Source organism: Ursus arctos, unplaced genomic scaffold (genome assembly GCF_023065955.2).
Source record: "Ursus arctos isolate Adak ecotype North America unplaced genomic scaffold, UrsArc2.0 scaffold_13, whole genome shotgun sequence".
Taxonomy (NCBI): Eukaryota; Metazoa; Chordata; class Mammalia; order Carnivora; family Ursidae; genus Ursus; species Ursus arctos.
Genome location: NW_026622797.1, coordinates 61,752,360 through 61,780,222, shown reverse-complemented (window position 1 = coordinate 61,780,222; position 27,863 = coordinate 61,752,360). Strand labels below are relative to the sequence as shown.

General features: G+C 35.4%; 1 protein-coding gene across 4 annotated transcripts in view; it reads left to right on the top strand.

Annotated features, from left to right (window-relative positions):
• MANEA (mannosidase endo-alpha) overlaps positions 1–6,983 on the top strand; it is a 60,801-nt gene extending 53,818 nt beyond the window's left edge. For all 4 annotated transcript variants that reach the window (XM_026511789.4, XM_026511790.4, XM_048226019.2 and 1 more), the window contains 2 exons: positions 3,131–3,207; positions 3,921–6,983. In XM_026511789.4, the coding sequence (XP_026367574.2) occupies positions 3,131–3,207; positions 3,921–4,578 (735 nt within the window). In that variant the 3' untranslated portion in view covers positions 4,579–6,983. The remainder of the gene's footprint in view (positions 1–3,130; positions 3,208–3,920) is intronic.
• Positions 6,984–27,863: the final 20,880 nt, after the last annotated feature.

Genomic DNA, 27,863 nt, shown 5'->3' with positions numbered 1-27,863 from the left:
TGTTTTAAATTCTTTTTTAGTGATGAGGTATTTCCTTAATTTTTCGTAACCCTTGTAGATATTCACTGGTACCTTTGCGTTTGAAGTAGTACATACCTCTTCAATTCTGCTTATTGCCTTCAGCAGATAGGGTATTATGTTCCATAGTATTATCTTTTTCCTCTGTGTTTATGAAGGTGCATCTGCTCAAGTCTTGTCCCTTCTTTGTGGCAGTTTTTTTTAAAGCTTTTATGTCTTCTCTGGTTCTTATAATTTACCAGGCCAGAAGCCTTTTTTTTTTTGGTTTTTAGCATGTAGTGGTTTCTGAGCATGCTCTGTCTACCGGAGACTGCTCTCACAGTGGCACATGGAATCCTGTACAAGGCACTAATGGCATGAGGGAGGTGTGGGTTTAGCACTGGGGGTGCACTCACAGACCTGATAGGATGATCCCAGGAGTAGTACCCCCTGATAAGCACAACGCCTTTTCCACCATTTGAAATTCTTACCTGTTGCTTTCCCAATATCCTCCCAACTTCCAGTTATAGATCTCCTACCTTGGTACTCCAGGTGCCTAGGGATAGAATGGCTTTCTCCAGTTGCCATAACTAGGAACTCACTGCTTTCCTGTTCCCCTGCAGGAGAGGTCACAGCCATCAGATAAATTAGCACCCTTCAGTGTTTCATTGGGCAGAGGGTTGGTGCCAGGAATGTTTCTCTTGTGTGGCCAAACTTTTTTTTTTTCCCCTTTAAAATGGTGTGCTAGAGTCTGCCTTAGGGAAGGCTAGACTTAGGCAGGTTCTGTCTCTCATACTATTCCAGGCTGCACTCACCCGATTTTTGTCCTGTAGGGGCAAGAAGGGTCTAGGCAGTTTGGCTGGCTCCTCTGGTTCCCCAGCCCATACAGAGGTCCCTTCCTGGGTGCTCTGGTGGGTGAAACTCCTGCCAGGTTCCTTGGAGTAAGGTTGAAAGGTCTAAAAACACCCATGAGGGTGCTTTTATTCATGTATGAATGTCTGATCCTTTGATTTTTGGGAGGGGGGATAAATAAGAGGAACATTTCATTGCTGACCTCACTCTCCAGGATCATCAGATGTTCACTTTAGAAAGTTTACTTTGGCTGCAGGTTGGAGAAGAGCTGGAAAAGTCAAAAGTGTAGAACTATGAAATGAGGGAACATTTATGACTCTTCCTAATCTGAAGCTAACACAAACATTTTATATATAGTATTCTATCATTTGTAAAGTTACTTTAATATTGGTCTAATAGGTTTTCCCAATAAAAGAGAAATATTAACTATATTACATCATTAAACCTTTACAAAGTGATTTTAATTGTTTGAAATACATGAGGGAAAATGAAAATATTGTATATAACGGCTTTTTTTGATCTGTACTTTACAAAAGAAGGAAAGGATGCCATTTATATTTTGACATAGGCTATTTGCTTAAATAGGGTACCCTTTATATATAAAATGGAAGCTTAGAAAATTCAACATTCCATTTAAAGGGAGAATTACCCAAGGTAACATTATATAAGAACATGAAAATACCTATACCCTTGCCATTCTGCTTTCACTTGAAGTTAAAAAGCTACTAAAAACTGTGACTGTCCTAGCAATACTTACAATATACAGAATTGAATTTGACTTTACTTTGTTATTGATAAAACTTCCTTTTAATAAAATGAGATTTCATTAATATACAAAGTAGGGAATATTTTCACTAAATGCTGTCTGACTTTGAAATTCTATGACATGTAGTAAAATCCATTTTATTATTCATAGTATTCATATTTATTCATTTTACTTTAATTGGTTAATAGAAAACAAAAACATTTTAAAGATTTATTTATTTTAGAAAGAACATGGGAGGGAGGGGCACAGGGAGAGAGACATTCCCAAGCAGACTCACTCCACACTGAGCAGCAGGCCTGATGCCAACACCGTGAGATCATGACCTGAGCTGAAAACAAGAGTGGGATGCTCAGTCAGCTGTGCCACCCAGGTGCCCCCGAAACAAAACATTTCATATTGCAGTAGCACAGAAGTTTCTAATTCCATACATGCTTCGTAGAGACTAAACCCTTAAATTAGAATAATATTAAGATGCTTAGTAGATTGTCATAAAGATGGTTACTGGTAAGTCAGTTAAGGTTAGTAATAAAAGTGAAAATTCTATTTGATTTACAGATCTAAGTGACGTTCTACACTACTAGCCAGAAGTGTCCTACAAAATGGTTTTACTAGCCCTAATCAGTTTTTCTTGATTTATATATAACATTTTTTAAACTAAAAATCTTCTAAGCACAGTATTTAAAAAATACTTTTGGTTAATCCTTTCTACAGTTATGGTAGAGATCTTTAAACCATATCAATAACAAGCATTCATAGTACTAGTGGTATTGCTTGCTTTTCCAGTAATTTTGTGATAAATTCTTTGAGTAATAGTACACATTAAATGTAGATTAGTTTGTGAAATGGTGTTTTAATGATAGAGGACTTTGTCATTTAAAGAAGTTACTTGCTTTTGGGGTGCTTGCGTTAACTCAGTTAAGCTTCTGACTCTTGATTTCTGCTCAGGTCATGATCTCAGGGCAGTGAGATCCAGCCCCTAGGCAGCCTCCATGCTCAGCGAGGAGTCTGCTTGAGATTCTCTCCCTCTGCTGCTCCCCCCACTGGCACCGTGCTCACTCTCAAATCTTACAAAAAAAAAAAAAAAAAATTTGTTGATTCTATTTAAATGCCAACTTGTCACACCTGGGAAAAGAATCCAGCTTTTTCTGGACCATGTTCTTTTTAAAGAAACATGTCTGGATGTAGAATATATCCCTATTTATTCTTTATAAGAAATAAACATGTAGGAAGAAGTATTGCATAGTGGTCGAACATTTGAGTTCTGAATTCAGATTGCCTATTTTGCCTCCAGCAGTCTGCCTTACTTGGTAACTACCTTAGGGAGTTGTAAGAACAGGTAAGAAGTATAAACTGTTGAGCGTGTTGATTTCACAGTAACAACGCTGACTAAGAGCTTTCTCTGCTAGAAATCTGTTAATGTTCAATAATAAGTTTTCATCTTAAATTAAGGTTTTAAATTTGTTATGAAATATACTTTATTTTTACATAATTTTTTTCTCTAATCATTTGTTTTAGGTCACTTTTCACATCGAACCATATAGCAATCGAGATGATCAAAACATGTACAAAAATGTCAAGTATATTATAGACAAGTGAGTTTCTTCTAATTATTGCTTTACGATCCAATGATAACTGTTATAAGAGTACATTTAAATTATATTTGTGATTTGAATGACTTAAATTTTGTAATGAATCATTTTAAGGAACATTTCTAAAATTCCTTATGATTCACTTTCTGTATAGATTATTTACTGTATTATTTATGATTTTTCGGCTGACATTTTAAATTGGTATTCTGTAAATCATGAATGCAGAGTTTTGTCTTTTAAAAAGAAGGCTCAAATTATGAAATGTGAACTGCTTTTATATCTGTGGACCCACATCCAATATTTTCATTTATATTTAGTCTGATTACAAAGAAAAAATACAGCTTCATTATGTTCAAGAATTTTACTGGTAAGAACCCGTGACAGATACTGTACTCTTGTCAGCAACAGTGAGACATTTATCACTGATAGCATTTGACATATTCATATGGAAAATGGGCTTTTTATGGTGTTGGTCATCATTTGTAAACCTCAGTATAAGGTAATTTCTTGTTAGTGATGTATCCAATATCTCATTTTTCCAGTCTGCAAAATTGAAGATGCATTCTTAACTATTACCTTTAATATAACTGATTTCCCAAAGAAAGTGAACGATGTGATTAAATTGCACTGATTACCTTCATTTTCAATATAGAAACAGTTATTGTCTATGGAAAATGCAGATACTCACTTCACTTTTACATATTTTTGTATTCTAGATATGGAAATCATCCGGCCTTTTATAGGTACAAGACTAAGACCGGCAATGCTCTTCCTATGTTTTATATCTATGATTCCTATATCACAAAGCCTGAAAAATGGGCCAATTTGTTAACCACCGCAGGGTCTCAGAGCATCCGCAATTCTCCTTATGATGGACTGTTTATTGCACTTCTAGTAGAAAGCAAACATAGATATGATATTCTTCAAGGTGGTTTTGATGGAATTTACACATATTTCGCCACAAATGGCTTTACTTATGGCTCATCATATGAGAATTGGGCAAGGCTAAAATTTTTTTGTGACCAGTTCAACCTACTGTTTATCCCAAGTGTGGGCCCAGGATATATAGATACCAGCATCCGCCCATGGAACGCTCAGAACACTCGGAACCGGATCAGCGGGAAGTACTATGAAACTGCCCTGGGTGCTGCACTCCATGCCCACCCCAGTGTGATTTCTATCACCTCTTTCAATGAGTGGCATGAAGGAACTCAGATAGAGAAAGCTATTCCCAAAAGAACCAGTAATACAATGTATCTGGATTACCGGCCTCATAAACCAAGTCTTTATCTAGAACTAACTCGCAAGTGGTCTGAAAAATACAGTAAGGAAAGAGCAACTTATGCATTAGATCAGAAGTTGCCTCTTTCTTAAACAACTATAGAAATCACCTCATTTCAATACGTACCTTTTAAGTATATACTGATGGGCAGTTATCCCCATAATAAAAAGAATTTGTACTTTTTAAAAAATGGTAATATCATTGCCATCCTTCACAATGCTGCACTGACAAAATACCTGAGAGAAAAATTGTGCAAATAACATTCCTTGTGGCATAAGTTGAATTTCTGACTGAAATTCTACTTTGCTAATTTTTATTCCACACAAAAATGTTTATGTTACATAGAGAATTAGTGCACAGTTAAAAACTTCTTGTATTCTGGGCCTAAAGAAATAGATTGTGTGTATTTGGTGTGTCTAGTGAAGAAAATAAGACCTAAAAGATAGTGTACATGTTTCATTTAGATTTTTTTCTGATGATTCAGTCATCCAGAGTCCCTTCACTAATACAATGAAGCCTCCGATAAAAATTCTTAAGGAAAATAAAATAATAACTTAAGCCTTACTGTGAATCACATTGTGTTAGGAAGGCCTGCTTTCTACAGCACAATATGCATCATCTTTTGAGGATTTTTTGGTTACTTAACAGCATGCTGGGTATTTGCATGTCTAATGTGTCTGTTTTACAATGCTGAATTCCAGATTTTAGAAGCTATGGAAAGTTCTTTCATACTTCTGTATAAAGAAAACATAGTTGGTTCACAATTATTATGAAGATAGAATGCCCAAAATATCAGTTTTTGGATAACCTGTCAATCTTTAACTTGTTATTCTATTCATGTTTTTAAAATTTAATGTTAATCAGAGACCAACTGTTAGTATCAACTTTTTGCTTTCTATCATTGGATTTCCTTCTTAATATTTTTAAGCTATTTTTACCAAAATAGAGAAAATTTACCTAGCATTTTAGGAACATGGAGATGCAAATTCTTTTATATCTTAAATCCATTCCTGAAGTTTAACTTGTAAATTGAACATTTAATGTTGGCAATAATCTTGTTTAAAAGACAATAGATAGCATTTTTACATGGAGATATATCAAATTCAATACTTGTGATCACTTGTTTGTCATATTGTGACAAATTAATCCACCTGTATGCTAAAAATGACTCTCTTTATAATAGAGTATATGTTATCCTTCAGTTCTTATAGTTAAGTAGAACTATAAAATATATATATGCTATTACAAGATTATTATTTCTTAGATACCTAATTTACTAAAGAGAAGCAATACTAAACAATACATATAAATTTTCAGGTTTTAGAGAGATTCATTCAGAAATAAACAGAATTTGTCATAAAATAGCCCATCAGGTGATGAAATTTATTTTGGCCAGTGATTTTGAAGTAAAATACCTTTTCTTGTGAAAAGAGGCATGATTAATGTTTAACTTAAGAATTTACCATTTTGCAGAGAATGATCAGGCCATGAGAAATTAGAACAATAGTAGTAATCTACTTTCTGGAGGCAATTACGAGAATAAATCACTATAATGGTATAACCAAGCCTCTTCATAGGAACGTTCATACAGTTATAACCTGTGGATTTTTTTTTTTCTTATATCCAGTTAGCCACTATATGTTATCATAGGGATAAACTCTTAAGTGTGTCATGCCTAATAATCACTTATACCGTATTTTATTAAATTTAGAGAAATTACTACAGAGGAATTTTTGTCATTGTTTGTACTGTATATTTGAACCTACCGTGACAGAAAATTTTATGAAATAGTTCTGAAATTAAAAACAAGGTCAACAAATCCTCCATGCGAATACTACCACTTTCTGTCTTGCTCCAGCTGCAGACCTAGATAACCTACCACAGCACTCTTTACCTCGGATTTGTTGTGGTTCCCAACACAGTACTCCAACCAGCCAGTAAAGGTCAGATTTCAAAGTAAGATAAAACAGATTTGTTCTTAAGAATGTTTGGAATCTGGTCTCATAATGGTTTAAGAATTTATATGAAAATCCTGTGTCTTTTTGCCTGTTTTAAAAAACAATTAGGAGGAATTATCTCTAATTTCATTATTCTTAGGAACGCTCTTAAAATCTTCCTCAGGTACTCATTACAGCTGCCTTTATCATTTGACTTATAACACAGTTTAGATCATTATGATCACAAGTAAAGGCAAAGAACTGATTGCCTAATTTAAACTATCTAGGTGTGAATTCAATAACCTAAAATAACTGTTAAACAGTGTAATGTATGCAGTGCATGAATCACAGCTCTTATGGTTTAATCAGTCTGTTTTGACTGTATAGAAAACAACCTTTGTTTTATTGTTCCCCTTAAGGACTAATATTGTCAAAAACTGCTGTTATTAATGTTTTAAGTTGTATGTTAACTTTTTTCTGTTTTAAAAGACTATTTTGTTATATGGAGTAATTAACTTTAATAAAAGCATACGTGAAATAGTGTGTCTTAGGTATAAAAATGTGTCCCTTTCTATTTATGAGATATTTAATTTCTGATTAACAGATGAAAAGTAGTATTCATTCAGCACTTAGTCTGTATCTTTAACTGTATATACATATTTAAGTCTGTGAATTTGTTAAACAAACACACACACAAAAAAAAGGTTTTCGGGGGGCGTGGGGGCAGAGATGTTCTCTTATTTTTTTATTCTTTGGGTATAATCATGTTAGCTGTAACTCTTTTGGGAAATCTTACCCTAACAAGTTTATAACCGTGCAGTTTTTCAAACTGATCAGTTAAACATGATGACTGTTCCTGAACTCTATAGTGCCTACAGAAACCGTTCTTAAAAGTCTGTATCTAAATTTTGAATTAAGTTTGAACACCCTCGTGTCCCATAGTATAGAAGCAATACTTTATTTATGACCAGCAAAATTCCAGTTATTTTTATATCTATAATTTTAAAATGACAAATGGACCTAGCCACAAGCAAAAAAGTTTTTTGGCTCAGATAAAATTTTATACTGACTTTGTTGCTATATGTCCACATAAAGTCTAAATGTTATTGTATGCTTCCTATAAGATTATCATTCTTGAGAATTCAAGCGCTACATTGGCTTAATTACAGAGACTCGTAGTCCAATCAAAGAACTTAGTAGTATTGCTATTATATTTCATCAATGAAGAACATTTTTGCAATGTGATTAGTTTTTGTTACATAATTTATGATCTCAAAAGAAAAAACAACTAGTAAGTAAATGGTCACAGGTCTAAAATTTAGTGAGGTTAAAACATAGAACTATTTTGTATGTTCTGGACTTCATTTAAAAGCATCTTATATATTTTAACTTTCTCAACTTATATTAAAAAAGTAACCATGAATTTAATCATAAACTTAAAGAGGATTTCAGAAAATACCCCATGAAATATTTCATGACATAAGGCAATAGTGTACTATGGTTAGATAATTCTATATATAATTTAACCTATGGTATATGATTGTATCATCATGCTTTGTTTTTGACTTTTTGAAAGAATTGGTTAATCTGAGCAAAGATTGTGGTAAACAACATGAAATAAAGTGACCCTCTTTAGCTATTCAATTACATTTAAAATAGATAATTATGTTCATGCATAAAAGTGAGTCAGTTTTACAAAAGCCGTTATGAAAACACTATTAATTTGATAATGTCTAATGTAATGTGATCTTTACCCTGATTTTGAAACTATCAAGTACAAGAAAGAAAAATATTTAGAAGAAATTATAATAAATGCTTAACAAGGCTTAGAAATTTATATATTTAAACACAGTCACCTAAGGATAGTATGTCAGAATGTTTTTTGGGTGTAGCAAGTTTGTCTTTATTGAATGCTGCCATTCTATGTATTGTTTTTTAATTACTTAGATTCCTTAGCCATGTGGCAGTGTATTAAGCCATTAATACTAAAATAGAGCAGTCTAATCTCTGGCTTTATGTAAAAAGTTAACTTCAAGGCTGCTAAATTCTTACTTGAAAATTTGGTGTTATATTTAAAGTACATTAATTATTGAAAGTTGTGCTCTTGACTTTTTAGCTGTCTTGTAAAAAAAAAAATGTTGACAATCATTTTATGAATAGTAGCTGAGCTCAAATTCTATATTTCCTCATTAGTATTATGTATTCTTAGCTAAAGACTTCATATAATCCCCAAATAAAATACTCTTTTAATGTATAATATTTTATTTCATTGTTTCATTGTTTTATTTTTACTAGAGTCATTCTTTATAGAGAGTGTAGGTAATGTTTCCTTTATTTAAAATGTGTACTGTCTTTGAAAGATGGGATTTTAAAAAGAATTTATAATGCTAGCATATATGGTTGACTACATATTTGGTATTGAGCTTCTGAGTAGTTAATATAAGATGTGGGTTTGTTTTTTTGTTTTTTGTTTTGTTTTGTTTTTTTGCCAGGAAAGAAGTACCTCCTTCCTCTACAAGGTAAATTTTACCTTGTCATCACAATTTAAAATAAAAGGTAAAGCATAGGGAATATACTCAATGGTACTGTAATAGTGTTGTATGCTGACAGATGGTAACTACACTTAATGGTGAGCACAGCATAACATATAGAGTTGTTGAGTCACTATGTTGGACACCTAAAACTAATGTAACGTGTATCAACTATACAAACACACACACATACACACTTAAAAAAAGTAAATTTCTCAAATTGGCATTATACCTATGGTAAAAAATGTAAAAACCTACAGGAAACTGTCCGGTAATGTACTGTAAATAAATGCAACAGGTTTAAGACCCGAGAGAGTCCTAGGAACTGTGGACCACTTTCACTTAAAAGGAGTAATTGCCAATCAGCTCTGTCAATTCATTTTGTAGTTATGGGTCACTAAAACGAAGTATGTATGCCCATGTATGTATAAATTTTTCGAATTACAACATGCTGGCAAATACCAGAAAAGATTTTTAAAATATTTGCTGGTTCGGGTCACTAATTTGTGACCTCTGATAAGAATATGAAATTATTGAGAACATTTTTCATAATATTACACTCGGGGATTTCATATGAGTAGTTATTCTGATGATTATTGGATAAATTCTAAGTATATAGCAAAACTCAATGAAAGTGAATCCATGAAGGTTCTAATTATATAACTTTTCCCAGATCTTACGGAAGATCAGAAATAAAGCACCCCAACAATGAGGTACATAACTCAGCCAGGACCAATATGCCAAGACCAAATTTCATTTATTATTTATCCTAATTTGGCATTTGAATAGCTGATTTGAATTAATTTTGTTTACTGAGAGGGACCTGGAATGCTTTTATTCTTTTGCTTTTAGATATGGATCCATGTTTGGAGCCTGGAAAGTAAATAGAAAACACTGCCTTTCATTATAGCCCCACACTTCTGTAACCTATTCTCGGCCTTTTTAATGCCTGCTATTCAACCTTTCTTTCTTACTCTCAACTTACCTGCCTTTCTAATCTTTGTTTCAAAGAGGATATTAGTGATCTGTTAGAATATATAACATGTGACAAAATGTCTCAGTTGAAGTGGAACAAGAATAGGAATACACATTGAACCCAGCTTTAAAAGGAAAACAGTATAATGGTAAATACACTGCTATACTGGTGATCACAAATTTAAGCTGAGTAGCCAATATGAAAAAACATCTAATCATCTACATATTATGCAATGTCCATAGAGTAAGATACAAATTTCTCAAGAAAAGTATAGCTGTCTTATGGATGTCCACTCTTACCACATTTATTCAAATTAGTACTGAAAGTCCTAGCCACAACAATCAGACAAGAAATAAAAGGCATCTATAAAACTATTTATAGATGACATGATACAAAACACAGAAAACCTATAGGCTCTCCTAAAAAAAAATTAGAAATAAGTGAATTCAGTAAAGGTGCAGGATACAAACTTAATATATAGAAATCTGTTATCTTTCTATGTGCTAATGATAAGAAAGAAATTAAAACAATCCCATTTAAACTGTATTAAAAAAAAATACCTCAGAATAAAACTTAACCAAAGAGGTGAAAGATCTGTATTCTGAAAACTCTAAAATACTGATGAAAGAAATTGAAGATAACACAAATGGAAAGATATGCCATACTCATGGATTGGAATAATATTGCTAATGTGTCCATACTACCCAAAGCAATCTACAGATTCAATGCAATTTCTATCAAAATGCCAACAGCATTTTTCACAGAACTAGAATAATACTAGGAAATATATGGGACCACAAAAGACTCCAAATAGCAAAATCAATCTTGAAAGAAGAACAAAACCTTCCCAGATTTCAAAATATACTACCAAGGTGTAGTAATCAAGACAGTACAGCACTGGCACAAAAACAGACACATAGATCAATGGAACAGAATAGAGAGCTCAGCTATAAACCCACACTTATATGGCCAACTAATTATGACAAAGGCAAGAATACAATGGAAAAAAGTCTCTTCAATAAATGGTGCTGGGGAAACTGGACCACTTACACAATACACAAAAGTAAAATGGATTAAAGACCTAATTATGAGACCTAAAACCATTAAACTCCTAGAAGAAAATAGGCAGTAATCTCTTTGACCTCAACTCTAGCAAAATATTTGTGGATATGTCTCCTCAAGCAAGGGAAATGACAAAATTGAACTATTGGACTATACCAAAATAAAAAGCTTTTGCACAGAAGAAACCAGCAAAATGAAGTGGCAGCCTACTGAATGGGAGAAGGTATTTGCAAACAATATATCCAATAAGGGGTTAATATCCAAAATATATAATGAACTTATACAACTCAACATCAGTAAAACAAATCTGATTAAAAAATGGGCTGAGGACATGAATAGACATTTTCCCAAAGAAGATATACAGATGACCAGCACATGAAAAGATGCTCAACATCACTAATCATTAGTAAATGCTAACCAAAACCACAATGAGATATCATCACCTTATACCTATCAGAATGGCTAGAATAAAAAAAAAGTGTTGGCAAGGATGCAAAGAAAAAAGGAACCCTCATGCACTTGGTGGGAATGTAAATTGGTACAGCCATTGAGGGAGTTTTGTAAAAAAAAATTGAAACATCGTATGATCCAGTAATTTCACTACTAGATATTTACCCATAGGAATGAAAACACAAAGTTGAAAAGATATTTGCATCCCTGTTTATTCGGCATCATTTACAGTACCCAAGGAAGCAACCAAAGTGTCCCTCTATAGATGAATGAGTAAAGAAGATGTGGTAAATATATAAAAGTAGTATTACTCAGCCATAGAAAGAATGAGATCTTGCCATTTGCAACAACATGGATGGACATACAGGGTATTATGCTAAGTGAAGTAAGTCAGACAGAGAAGGACAAATACCATATGGTTTCACTTATATGTGGAATTTAAAAAACAAAAAAGAACAAGTAAAGCAGAAACAGACACATAAATAAAACTGGTGGTTGCCAGAAGGGAGAGGAGTGGGGGAATGAGCAAAATGGGTAAAGGGGAGTGGGTTGGAGAGACAGGTTTCCAGTTATAGAAAAGAAATCACAGGGATGAAAGGTACAGCCCAGGGAATATAGTCAGTGGTATTATAATAGTGTTGTATGGTGGAAGAGGGTAGCTATACTTGTGAAACTAGCATGATGTCAAATCACTATGTTGTACACCTGAAACTAATGTAGCATGTGTCAACTATTATATCTGTCTTAGTATTCAGAGAAGAATTTCTTTTTGAGGGTTCACAGAGGATACTGTAAAGAACAATGTCTTTATCAACACCCTTATTTCATAAGGCTTTTTCTTGTAAATATCTTTACAATATGTGATTGCAGTATCATACTAAAGCACAATCACTAAAAGCATTTATTTATCCATCCACCCACCCACTCATCCATCCATCCATTTATCTCAAAAAGTGAGTAGTCCATGTATCTTTCAAGCAATTCTTCCCACAGTTTTTTGAATATTCACTAATATTTCTTGAATTTTTGCCAGAGTGTAATGGTGAAGGAGATTATGCATGAAGAAGACACTAGCTTCCTGATTTCAAAATACTTAAAAGTTTTTAACAAAGCATTATGTTTTAGGTGATGCAGTTTACATTTTTTGATCCCTCGTACCCAGTCAGCTACATACATAACAGATTTCCTATAAATAACCTAAATGAAAGGCTGAGTCAAACATACATTAGTTCCAGAAGGGAAAATGAAATTATGTAGCTCACAACTTTATACAGAAAAATTTTTACATTTGCTGAATTGGTAGTACATTAGCCATAGATCACCATTCATTTACAAAGAAGGAGACCAAAATGTTTACTGATAACTCATCTACCTGGTTTCCCTATCTTTAAAATGAAGGCACTGGGTTGGAAATAGCTAAGATTGTTATTTAGAACTATTACTATTTTTATGTTATCAATAGCATCAAAACCAAAACAAAAAAAAAATGAAAAAGTCTGCATTTCTACAAACATAAAAACTATCTGAAAAAGAGGATTTGATAAAATCATACAAACTTTAAAATTAACATCTGTCAAAGAGGAGAGTTAAGATGGCTGAGGAATAGGGGACCCCTTTTTCAGCCGTCCCCTGAGTCGAGTTGGATAGGTACCAGACCAGCTTGAACATCCATGGAATCACCTGAGACGCAGGAAGATACATCTGGATCTCTACAAATGAACATCTCCAGCGCTGAATATTGAGGTACGAATCAGGGAGCCGTGAAACCGGGCACACATATCGGAAGATAAACAGAAGGGGGAGGGAGCCGCCGCGTTCAGGCGCCGGGAAGCGGTAGCCACCTGCACAGGGGAGCAGGCGGACCCGTGGACCGGCTCCTGGCTCCTGCGAGAGAGCAAACTGAGACCGTGAGCTAGGGAACGAGCGCGACCAGACTGAAAACTGGAGCTCCGGTGTGCTCACTGGAACCAGACTGAGACTGGGAGCTCCGGGAGCGCGTGGGGGCAGCTGGCGGCTGGCGGTGTTAGAAACACAAAGGACAGAGATGCGCCGGCCCTGGAAGTGAGGGCTAGGACACCGGGTGTGGGGCTCACATCCCCAGACTCTGCAGGGTTGAGCAGCACCAACAGAAAGAGAGTTAAAGTAACCAGAACACCAGTGGAGAACGGTCAGCGATCCCTCTGTTCGGAGACAGAGGCTGAGATTCGGCCACTGCTGCTCTGACTCTCAGAAGAGGCACAGCAAACCACCAGGGAAAGCCACCAGAGAACAAAAGCCTGGAAAGACCGGCTCACAGTGTGCCCATCCCCATACCCCTTCTCAGGGGACACGGAGACTCTACCCAAACAGGGTTGCCTGAGTATCAGCACGGCAGGCCCCTCCCCCAGATGGCAGGCTGAAAAACCAAGAAGCCCACATCCCTAAGGTCCCTATAAAACAAGGGTGCATAGCCTGGGTCCCAGTCAATAATTTGGGCTCTGGACAACCCTGCAACCTCTCCTCATCAGAATGACAAGAAGGAGAAATCTGCCCCCCAGCAAAGAAAAGACAATGAGTCTGTGACCTATGCCACAGAACTAATCGATATGGATATAACCAAATTATCAGAAATGGAATTCAGAGTAACAATGGTCAAGATGTTGTGTAGACTTGAAAAAAGTATTAACGAAAATGTTAATGAGAATATAGAATCTCTTAAGGGTGGAAATGAGAGCGAATCTGGCAGAAATTAAAAATTCTATGAGCCAAATGCAGTCAAAACTAGCTCTGATGGCCAGGGTGAATGAGGCAGAAGAACGTATCAGCGAATTGGAGGATGGGTTAATAGAAGAAAAAGCTAAAATAGAATCTGGACTCAAAAAAATCCACGCTTACGAATGTAGGTTACAGAAGATTCCTGACTCAATGAAACGTTCAAATGTCAGAATCATCAGCATCCCCGAGGGGGTGGAGAAAAACAGAGGTCTAGAAGAGATGTTTGAACAAATTGTAACTGAAAACTTCCCTAATCTAGCAAGGGAAACAAACATTCGTGTCCAGGAGGCAGAGAGGACCCCTCCCAAGCTCAACCACGACAAACCTACACCACGTCATGTCACAGTGCAATTCGCAAATATTAGATCCAAGGATACAGTATTGAAAGCTGCCAGGGCAAAGAAATTTCTCACGTACCAAGGCAAAGGTATCAGAATTACGTCAGACCTATCTACACAGACCTGGAATGAGAGAAAGGGGGGGGGCATTTTTAAAGCTCTTTCAGAGAGAAACATGCAGCCAAGGATCCTTTATCCAGCAAGGCTGTCATTCAGAATTGATGGAGAAATACAGACCTTCCAGAATCACCAGTCATTGACCAATTTCGTAACCATGAAACCAGCCATACAGGAGATATTAAGGGGGGTTCTATAAAAGTAAAAAGGCCCCAAGAGTGATACAGAACAGAAAGTCACAATCTATAGAAACAAAGACTTTACAGGCAACATGGCATCATTAAAATCATATCACTCAATAATCAGTCTCAATGTAAATGGCCTAAATGCTCCCATAAAGCGCCACAGGGTTGCAGATTGGATAAAAAGACATGACCCATCCATTTGCTGTCTACGAGAGACTCATTTTGAACCTAAAGATACATTCAGACTGAAAGTAAAGGGATGGAATACCATCTTTCACGCCAATGAACCTCAAAAGAAGCTGGGGTAGCAATTCTCATATCAAACAGATTGGATTTTAAACTAAAGACTATAGTGAGAGACACAGAAGGGCACTATATTATTCCTAAAGGATGTATCCAACAAGTGGATATGACAATTATAAATATCTATGCCCCCAACAGGGGAGCTGCAAGATACACAAGCCAACTCTTAACCACAATAAAGAGACATATAGATAAAAATACACTAATAGTAGGAGACCTCAACACTCCACTATCAGCAATAGACAGATCACCTAAGCAAGAAATCAGCAAAGAAACAAGAGCTTTGAATGCCATACTCAAGGAGTTGGACCTCATAGATATATATATATAGAACACTACACCCCAGAACCAAAGAATACTCATTCTATTCTAATGCCCATGGAACATTCTCAAGAATAGACCATGTTCTGGGTCACAAAACAGGTCTCAACCGATACCAAAGGACTGGAATTATTCCCTGCATATTCTCAGACCACAATGCCCTGAAATTGGAACTCAACCACAAGGAAAAATTTGGAAGAAACTCAAACACTTGGAGACTAAGAACCATCCTGCTCAGGAATGACTCGATAAACCAGGAAATCAAAAATCAATTTAAACAATTTATGGAGACCAACGAGAATGAAAACACAACGATCCAAAACCTATGGGATACTGCAAAGGCAGTCCTAAGGGGGAAATACATAGCCATCCAAGCCTCACTCAAAAGAATAGAAAAATCTAAAATGCAGTTTTTATATTCTCACCTCAAGAAGCTGGAACAGCAACAGAGGGACAGGCCTAATTCACGCACGAGGAAGCAGTTGACCAAGATTAGAGCAGAAATCAATGAATTAGAAACCAGGAGTACAGTAGAGCAGATCAACAGAACTAGAAGCTGATTCATTGAGAGAATCAATAAAATGGACAGACCACTGGCAAGACTTGTCCAAAAGAATAGAGAAAGAACCCAAATTAATAAAATTATGAATGAAAAAGGAGAGGTCACAACCAACACAATGAAATAGGAACGATTATTAGAAACTTTTATCAACAGCTATATGCCAATAAACTAAGCAATCTGGAAGAGATGGAGGACTTCCTGGAAACCTATAAACTATCAAGACTGAAACAGGAAGAAATTGATTTTGTAAACAGGCCAATTAATTATGAAGAGATTGAGTCAGTGACAAACAACCTTCCAAATAACAAAACTCCAGGCCCAGATGGTTTTCCTGGGGAATTCTACCAAACATTCAAAGAAGAAATAATACCTATTCTCCTAATGCTATTTCAAAAAATAGAAACAGAAGGAAAGCTAACAAACTCATTCTATAAGGCCAATATTACCTTGATCCCAAAACCAGGCAAAGACCCCATCAAAAAGGAGAATTACAGTCTGATTTCCCTAATGAATATGGATGCCAAAATCCTCAACAAGCTCCTGGCTAATAGAATCCAACAGTACATTAAAAGGATTATCCACCATGACCAAGTGGGATTCATCCCTGGGATGCAAGTGCGGTTCAACATTTGCAAATCGATCAGCGTGATACATCATATCCAAGAAAAGACTCAGGAACTATATGATCTTCTCAACTGATGCAGAAAAAGCATTTGACAAAATACAGCACCCTTTCCTGATTAAAACCCTTCAGAGTGTAGCATAGAGGGTACATTCCTCAATCTCATAAAAAACACCTATGAAAAGCCTACAGCAAATATCATTCTCAATGGGGAAAAGCTGGAAGCCTTTCCCTTAAGATCAGGAACATGACAAGGATGCCCACTCTCGCCACTATTATTCAACATAGTACTAGAAGTCCTTGCAACAGCAATCAGACAAAAAAAGGGATAAAAGGTATCCAAATCAGCAAAGAAGAAGTAAAAATGTCTCTCTTCGCAGACGACATGATACTCTATATGGAAAACCCAAAAGAATCCACGCCCAAACTATTGGAAGTTATAGAGCAATTCAGTAATGTGGCGGGATACAAAATCAATGCTCAGAAATCAGTTGCATTTCTATACACGAGACTGAAGAAAGAGAAATTAGGGAATCCATCCGATTTACAATATCACCAAAAACCATATGTTTCTTGGAATATACTTAACCAGAGACGTAAAGGACCTATATTCTAGAAACTATAAATCACTCTTGAAAGACATTGAGGAAGACACAAAAAGATGGAAAAATATTCCATGCTCATGGTTAAAATGTCCATGCTACCCAAAGCAATCTACACTTTCAATGCTATCCCAATCAAAATACTGATGACATTTTTCAAAGAACTGGAATAACAGTCCTTAAATTTGTATGGAATCAGAAAAGGTCCCGAATCGCCAAGGAACTGTTGAAAAGGAAAAACAAAGCTGGGGGCATCACAATGCCGGATTTCGAGCTGTACTACAAAGCTGTGATCACAAAGACAGCATGGTACTGGCACAAAAACAGACACATAAACCAATGGAACAGAATAGAGTACCCAGAAATGGACCCTCGGCTCTTTGGGCAACTAATCTTTGACAAAGCAGGAAAAAACATCCGGTGGAAAAAAAGAGAGTCTCTTCAATAAATGGTGCTGGGAAAATCGGACAGCTACATGCAAAAGAATGAAACTTGACCACTCTCTCACACCATACACAAAGATATACTCCAAATGGATGAAAGACCTCGATGTGAGACAGGAATCCATCAAAATCCTAGAGGAGAACATAGGCAACAACCTCTACGACATCAGCCAAAGCAACATTTTTCATGACACATCTCCAAAGGCAAGAGAAACAAAAGATAAAATGAACATGTGGGACTTCATCAAGATAAAAAGCTTCTGCACAGCCAAGGAAACAGTCAAAAAATATAAGAGGCAGCCCACGGAATGGGAGAAGATATTTGCAAATGATGCTACAGTTAAAAGACTGGTATCCAAGATCTACAAAGAACTTCTCAAACTCAATACACGAGAAACAAATAAATCATAAAATGGGCAGAAGATATGAACAGACACTTTTCCAATGAGGACATACAAATGGCCAACAGACACATGAAAAAATATTCAAAATCATTAGCCATCAGGGATATTCAAATCAAAACCACACTAAGATACCACCTTATGCCAGTTAGAATGGCAAAAATTAACAAGGCAGGAAACAGCAATTGCTGGAGGAGATGTGGAGAAAAGGGATCCCTCCTACATTGTTGGTGGGAATGCAGTTTGGTGCAGCCGCTCTGGAAAACAGTGTGGAGGTCCCTTAAAAAGTTAAAAATTGAGCTACCCTATGACCCAGCCATTGCACTACTGGGTATTTACTCCAAAGATACAGATGTAGTGAAGAGAAGGGCCATATGCACCCCAATGTTCATAGCATCATTGTCCACAATAGCTAAATCGTGGAAGGAACCGTGATGCCCTTCAACAGATGACTGGATTACGAAGCTGTGGTCCATATATACAATGGAATATTACTCAGCTATCAGAAAGAATGAGTTCTCAACATTTCCTGCAACATGCTAAGTGAAGGGGGAAGAGATAATGCTAAGAGATAATGCTAAGTGAAATAAGTCAAGCAGAGAAAATTATATATGATTTCTCTCATCTATGGAACATAAGAACTAGGAAGATCAGTAGGGGAAGAAAGGGATAAAGAAAGGGGGTAATCAGAAGGGGGAATGAAGCATGAGAGACTATGGACTATGAGAAACAAACTGAGGGCTTCAGCGGGGAGGGGCGTGGGGGAATGGGATAGATTGGTGATGGGTAGTAAGGAGGGCACGTATTGCATGGTACACTGGGTGTTATATACAACTAATGAATCATTAAACTTTGCATCAGAAACCAGGGGCGTACTGTATGGTGACTAACATAATATAATAAAAAAACATTAAAAAAAGAAAGAGTCCCTCACTCAACTGACCAAGCAACCGAGGTGCCCCTGGGTCTTGCGTTTTTATGCTTTCAATCGCTATGTTTTGATTAGGATGTTTAGTGAATTCAGATTTAATTTAATTATTGATATTAGTTATACATTTTTCATTTCGCTATTTGTTTTCTATCTTCTCCTTCTTGATTGTCTCCTTTTATGTTAAATAAATGTTCTTAGTATGCTAAAAAAAAAAAAGAATTTGTGGTCCATGTATACAATGGAATATTACTCAGCTATCAAAAAGAACGATTTCTCAACATTTGCTGCAACATGGATGGCACTGGAGGAGATAATGCTAAGTGAAATAAGTCAAGCAGAGAAAGACAATTATCATATGGTTTCTCTCATCTATGGAACATAAGAACTAGGAGATCGTTAGGGGAAGAAAGAGATAATGAAAGTGGTGGTAATCAGAAGGGGGAATGAAGCATGAGAGACTATGGACTATGAGAAACAAACTGAGGGCTTCAGAGGGGAGGGGGTGGGGGAATGGGATAGACTGGTGATGGGCAGTAAGGAGGGCACATATTGCATGGCGCACTGGGTGTTATACGCAACTAATGAATCATCAAACTTTACATCAGAAACCAGGAATGTACTGTATGGTGACTAACATAATAAAAAAAACATTAAAATAAAAAAATTAACATCTGTCATCCACTCTGGATTTTATTACTCTAATGTTTGCCTTTCAAATAACATCATTGTGGATGTTAAATTTGTTAATACAAATAAAGCATCTAAAATCATCCCCAAATATGCTAATGTTCAATAAATTTTGGCCATTCCTGTCATTTTTATACTCAAAATAAGGACAACTAAAATGTCCATCCGTGAGTGAAAGGACAAATGAACTCTGGTACATTCATATAATAGAATATTGCTCGGCAGTAAAAAATAACAAAACACTGATACATGCAACCACATGGATAAATCTCAGATGCATTGTGCTAAGTGAAAGAAGTCAGCTGCTGCCAGGGATTAAAGGTTTCCCCCCATTTATCTGAAAGCAGAATGTTCCTATGAAACCTTTGTGAGCTAAAATCATGTAAAGCAAAGAAGCAATTACCATTTCACAAAAGTGAAAATCCTCTTCAAATTTCTTTTGGTTAGCAAATAGATACTAATGTAGGTCTTTCCTGAAAGAAAAATGGCATAAAGCAAACTTCTGGGTAGCAGGGGAGGCCTGCTACACACATAAAGTATGTATTTTATGATTCTACTTCTATGATATTCTGGAAAAAGCAAAATAGATTGGTGGTCCCCAAGTCTAGGAGTTGGGGACAGGGGCTCGATTAAAATGGAGCAGCACAAGATTTTTGATTACTCAACAGCACCATACATTTGCCAAAATTCACAAAGGTATGTAACTCCTCTCCACTCAACATATACATATGCAAGAAAAAAAAAACAGATGAATTGTATTTTTTAAGCCTACAATATGGTACTACTACACACTCATACAAATGACTAATATTAAAAAAACTGACAATGTTAAAGCACTCATACTTTTCTGGTGCTAATATAAAATATTTCCCCGACTTTCAAAAATCTTTACACTATGGCCAACAATGTCACTTTCACTAGTAGAATTTCTCATCATCTTTCCTCATTTTCTCTTCCCTATCTCAATTCATAACATTGTCATTCATACCATACACCCAAAAACATGAAGTCATTCTTTGCCTTAACACACTCTCTCAGTGCCCTAAAACACATAAGCCAGTAAGTACTGCTAACTTTTTTCCCTAGATAGTCTCTAAATATTTGTGCTATTCTCCATTGGTCTAACCTCTGACCATACCCAGGGCATCATCATTTTTCACTTGGGCTGGTAGATCTTCTCACCTAGTTTATATACCTATAGCATTGCTTAATTCAAATCAATCTCTAGACCCAGAGTCTAAGTCATTCTCTTGCTTCAAATCCAATTGATTGATTTGACTGCCAATTTCCTGTAGAATAAACCACAAACTTCACAAAGTATGTAAGATGCCCATTACCATTCTATGCCTATAGCATAGCTCCCCTGGTTCATTTTTTCCCTCAAAATTTTTGCAACGATATTTTACTTCAAAGGGATTATCAAACACAACTTATTCCATAAACCCATGAAGATATCTATATAACTATAGACATATAGATATCTCTCTATATATCTATCTATATATACACATATACACACATATATGTATATATGTGTATGTGTGATGTCTTTTTCATTGTTCCTCACTTATTTACTACTTTTTAAAAAGATTTTTAAAAAAGATTTTACTTATTTATTTGACAGAGAGAGAGACAGCAAGTGAGAGAGGGAACACAAGCAGGGGGAGTGGGAGAGGAAGAAGCAGGCTTGCAGCAGAGGAGCCCGATACGGGGCTCGATCCCAGAACGCCGGGATCACGCCCTGAGCCGAAGGCAAACGCTTAACAACTGAGCCACCCAGGAGCCCCCTTCACTTATTTACTTCTATTTGAAAAAGGATGAGAATGGAACAGAAAAGCAAAGGAAGAAAGGAAATAAATATTTCTAACTAGTATTTAATGTATATCAAGCGCTTTGTTAAAGTGTTATACATGTTATTTCATGTAATATTCATCCAACATTGAGGTAGCCTTTATTTATTTTGTAGTTAAACTATATTACAGAAGTTGCCAATGTCCCACAACTGAGTAGAGATGGGTCTGAACAAACTATGTTATTCCACTATGGAGCCAACTTATCTAGAAGTATTTCCCTATGCCCAACACTTCCCCTGCTCTCACACAGTTTAGGTACTCTGAGTATACTTCTATCCTAGCACTTCAACTACTTTATACTGAGATAAGCTTCATCAGTGAGTATCTTTCTGGGGGTGGGAAATATCTTTGGTTTCACTTTTTTAAGAATATAAATATATCACACATAGGAAAGAGTTCATAGTAGATATTTAAGTTTTTCTTTAAACGCAGTCATGACCCAACACTAAATTTAATGAAATGTAGCATTCCTCATAACTTTGAAACCTCAGGGAGTATGTCTTTTCTACCTTACACTCTCAGGGTCTGACACAGAGTAGATGCAAATTAAATACTTGTTGAATTGAAGACAGATTTATACGAAGCTTTGCATGTACAAAACAATGTGTTACACGAAGATTTCTATTCATGAACATTTATTGTTATCCTATTCCTCTTGAGCTACTGGCAAGAAAATTGTAGATGTGTTCCATGATTTGATGGTTATAATCAAATATTGGCATATATAATTTCTTTTTAATCTTCATTAAAACATTAAAAATAAAATTTTAGTTGTATCTCATAAGGGTTTTTTGTTGTTGTTTTTCTGACCCTTTTACACAAAGTAAATTTCAGGAAAGTTCTATAATGCAAACAAAAACAAAGAAACAAAAAAACTCGATTGCTTACATAAAAGTAAAGCTATTTTGTTGATTAAACATATTAGTGGTAGAAATTCTAGAAGTGTCCCAATTAAACAGACTCGTAATCAGTCATTTACTCTAACAGTATAATGTTTGAGATAGTCATAGCTTCTGAGCTATTTGCATAATCCCTGTGCTCTTTCTACTAAATGTTTTGCTAAATTTAACACAGCTATTAAAAGAGAACATGCACCAGAAATTTTTTTAAAAAGTAAATATTGACATGCTTTTCAATCAATATTAAGATTTAGAAAACCATGTGTTGAATATTAACCTCATTTCTCCATTAATCATAATTCCTTATAGATCATTCAATCTTAAGAAAGACAGTAGAATAAAAAAAAAGACAGTAGAATCAATTATTTTCTTGCTATTTGTGATATAGTCCCATAAATACCATTCAGAGCATTAAGTACTTGACAAAAGTATGATGATTGGGTTGAATAAGCCATTATCCAAGGAAACCACATCCTGGAAAAATCTTGTGAAGATTAGTCAAAAGGCACCCATTCCTAGATATAGGTCAGTCTTTTTCCCATTTCCTGAAACCTCCACCACCTTCTCTGTCCAGTAACTAAGAAAGTAGAAGCAGTTGAAGATGATACCCAATGAGCCATGCCCTTAATATAATCCCCTTCCCATATGTGTGAGCAGGATCTATAATTTATTTCTAATGGAATTCAGCACAGTAAATGGGTTATCATTCCTGCAATTATTATATGGCAAAGGTGAACGGATTTTGAGGATATAATTGAAATACCTATTCAGTTGATTTTAAGTTAATCAAAAGGTAATTAATCCTTGATGGGCTGATCTAATCAAGTGAGTACTTTGTTAAAAAAAAAAAAAAAAAAAGTCCAGAGGTTAGAGACAAGATGTTAGAGATACTCTCTTGCTGACAAGAAGCAAACCACCATGAGTCTACAGCTTCAAGGAAATGAATTCCCCCAGCAACCACTTGAGCTGGGAAGAGAAGTCAGCTTTACATTTTCCTCAACACCAGCTAACACCTTAAGTATAGCCCTGTGAAACCCTGGAGCTGAGAAGCCAGGTAGGCCGTGCCATGTATCCTGACTCACAGAAACTGTAAGATAATAAAATATTTGTTGTTTTAAGCTGCTAAAGTTGTGATAATTTGTTACATAGCAATGGAAAACTAATATACAACCAAAAGAAAATGTGCTTAAGCTGCTACCACCACATGCACTCTCCTGCACGCCTCTGTGCTCATAAACTCTGTCAGCCTTTCCTTTAATGATGAATAAACCATCCTGTTTCATCTAAGGCCAATTTCTCCCTCTGGGTTCTAAATCCTATTCCTTCTTGTGTGCTCAAAGGCGTGACTCTGACACTAGTAGTATTCTCTTACTCCAACATCATTAAATCTCCCCTTCTTTACTGACTCATTTCATCAGCAAACAGGATCTGTTTTCTTCTAACTTCAAAAAACATGCTGCCTCTGTGGTATCCCCTCCAAGAAACAATAATCCCAGTCTAGTCATAATTGTGTCTAGACATATTTGGAACCCTCAAATTCTACCCTTAACTATGTCTGCCTTTCAGCTCCATTCCATTAGCCAGTAAACCTTTCTTTTTGGTTAAGCTAATTTTGGTTAGATTTCATTCGTGGAACTGAAAGTGTTCTGATTAATACAACTGCGTATACTGTTTAAGGCTCAGCATAGAGGTAGATAAGGAAAAGACATCAGGAAGAGGGAGTCAATCCTCTCTGAAAGGCTAAGGAAACATTCACAGATGGGCTAACCAAGAAAAATACCTTATTGAATTTCTGAATTCTTACTCTGAGTCAAGCATTGTCTTAGGTATATCACATATGTTATGAAACAAACTCTGTTACTGTCATCAATTTCTTAATGGAGGGAAAAAGCAATTAGTAAATTGCTCAAGTTTACATCTGATAACTGAATCATCAGCCAAATTCCATTGTCTGCACTTTTTAGGACAACAGGTTTTATGATATGTAATTTTTGAAATGTTTGCCATGTTCTAAGAACTCATTAAACTAATACACAAAAAGTTTATTTGTTGTGGATTGGATTTCCTATAAAGAAAATGATTTGAGTCCTGAAACGTCTAATTTTTGTTTACTTAAGGTGAACAATATACTAAGGACCAATGGGTGAAACAGAAATGGGGCGTAGGAAGAATAAGTTTATTGACCAGTTGTCTACTACGTGTGGTTATTACAGTATTTGGTAATTTTATGAAATCACATTTAATAACATATTTTCAGATTTATTTAAATTTATTCATTCTTAGATTTCTTATATTGTGTAAGTATGAACAAAAAATTCCATACTATTATGGTCAAGTAAGACCGGGATTCACTTAAACATTGTTTTAGTTTATTCTATTTTATTTCAATTTTTTATTTACATATAGAAGATATACAATAAAATATTAGTTTCAAGTGTTCTAACTTTGGTTTAACTAAGATAATTTAAATACTTTAGAAAATGATGGAGGTTAAGTCTAGTTACCATCTGTTACCATATAGTTATTATATTATTGACTATATTCCCTATGCTGTACTTTAAATGACTTATTTTATAATGGGAAGTTTGTACATTTTAATCTCCTTCACCTATTTCACTCATTCTCCATCCCACCCCAAACATCAGTTTGTTTCCTGTATCTGTGAGTCCTGTTTCTGTTTTGTTTCATTTGTTTGTTTTCTTAGATTTTACATAAAAGTGAAATCATATAGTATTTGTCTTTCTCTGACTTATTTCACTTAAAATAATACCCCTAGATTCATGTCATAGCAAATCTTAAGATTTCATTGTTTTTTATGGCTGAGTGATATTCCAGTGTGTGTGTGTGTGTGTGTGTGTGTGTGTACGTATCACATCTTCTTTCTATATTCATCTATGGATATATCCATATCTTGTCTATTGTAAATAATGCTGCAGTGAACATAGGGGTGCATATATCTTTCTGAATTAGTGTTTCTGTTTTCCTCAAACCAATACCCAGAAGTGGAATTACTGGACCCAATAGTTCTATTTTCAATTTTATGTGGAACCTCCATACTGTTTTCCATAGTGGCTGTACCAATTTACATTCCCATCAACAATTCACAAGTGTTCCCTTTTCTCCACATTGTCAAACATTCGCTTTATTCAAATAATATCTGATATTCTGCAGATGTGATTACAATGCCATGCAGATTGATCTCAGTAATCTCTTTATCGTTAGTCAAACACCCAAAACTTCTTTAATTAAGGTATCTTTCACTAATTGACAACTGTTCTTTTGTTGCTCAGCATTATGGCATTATATATTATTAAGATAGCTGAGAAGCTATTGATTTTCTTTAATGATGTCCTGAACATTTCAGTCTTTTTGACTTTTTACCTTTTGTAGACATTAATCCAAGAGTTCATAAGCTGAAGTATTTCTTCTTTATTGTGTACTGATTTCCAAGAACTCCAGAGAAATGTGTTTTTGTTCACCATTTATAAGCATCATGCTTTCTTAATGGAAATTACTATGCTCTAAGAAATAAAACATTTTCAACTATGAATTTGAGAAACCTATTTTACCTAACTAGCTTCAAGTGAGCTAACAATATAGTGACACTAAAAGCTTGATAATCAACTTGGAAATAAGCTTAAATGTAGTTCATTTTCAAAGTTTTAAAAATTTCTCTAGGACCTTCTTTTCTCTTTTTTTTTTTCTCTTTACTTCTTTCTTGCTTTCTGTCTTTCCCCCTTCTTTCTTCCTTCCTTCCCTCTCCATTACTTTTTTTCCTTCTTTGAAAAAAAAAAATCTAAGTGCTACAAATAACATTCCTCCAAACCAGATTTTTTTTTTTTTATAGGTAGAACTATTGGGATACAAAGTATGATGCCATACATTTTTAAATTCTCTTTTCAATTTTTAAATCTAAATACCAAAGTAATTTTTACATGTTATAATCTGCCTTGAACTTTGTGGACTTTGAAAATAAGTTTTAGTGGTAATGGTCTACCATATTTTTCATAAATTACAAACTCTAAATTAGGTAATAGTTGAACTTCCATTACTCTCCCTACATATATTTACATCTTAGATGAGGATGATATTTATGACTAATTGTTTTTGAATATCTACTATGTTCTAAGTTTGTTATCCCGTTAACCTTCAAAACATCCTTGTAGGGTAAAGGAGCTAAATTTAGCTCCAGTATTAGTTTCCTATCTGTAAAATGCAGATAATAGTAGCACTTACCTCCTGGAATTATGTGCTATTAGTTGCGGAAAATGATTCACAGTAACCTATGCAGGCTTCTAGAGCTAACAAGTATAGGACCAGGATTTAAACCTAGACATGTTCAACTCTAGGGCTTGTGTGCTTAATTGTGCTATAATGACATACTGAAAGCTAACTGCTTCTGGCCCCTAGCTCTTGCACTGCTCTCCATTGGATCAGGAATTGCAGGGGGTAGGAGGGAGATGACCGAGTTTGGCTTACTTTCACTATGATCATGACTTCCCATCCTCCAATCATCCAAATTTTACCTTGAACCAGTTCCAAGATGGGTCTATAATTAGACTTAATCATCCATCTCCCCATAAGATACCATCAATACAAATACCATTGTGTCCTATATTCCTGTAATCTTAGTCCCCCTGACAAGAAGTCCATACCCCATATCCCTTCTCAATTTACCTGCACATGAGACTAAACATTTTTAAATCTGATTCAAGCTCCCATTCCTTCCTGTGGTCCACAGACTCTAAGACAACCTCAGCTATCCCAACTTCTTGGTACTCGAGTTTTTGTGTAATCTCTTCCTCTTGAGTGTGTGTGGGAGCCTGGGACTTGCTTCTAACCAATAGAATACTACAAAAGTGACTAGATGTTCACATCTGTGGTTATGATATGAGATTATGATTTCTGCTTTCCCTTGCTGGTTTTGATGAGCAAGCAACTTTACTTGGAAAGTCTACATTACAAAGAGCTGAAGGAAATCAGCTGACAGAAGCAAGAAACTAAACAAGAAACTAAGGCCCTTAATCCATCAGTGTGCAAGTACTGAATCCTGCCAACGACTACATGAGTATGAAAGTGAATCCTCCCTAGTCAAGTTTTGAGAACACGCTTTGGCTAACACCTTGATTGCAGTCTTTTAGAGGATCAGATAAATCATGCTTAGACTCTTGACCCACAGAAATTGGAAGATGATAAATCTGCCTTGTTTTCAGCTGCTAAATTTGTGATATTTTTACATGGCAATATGCAACTAATACATCCCTGAATTCCCAAAACACTTTGTCTATGATCTCTGGAATTCATTGAGGAAACAGAAGCTATCTGAAGAGAATTTCTACATCCATCAGCAAGTATTCCAATCTACCTACATTTTTTCCCTTGATTATTCAACTGTCTTTCCTG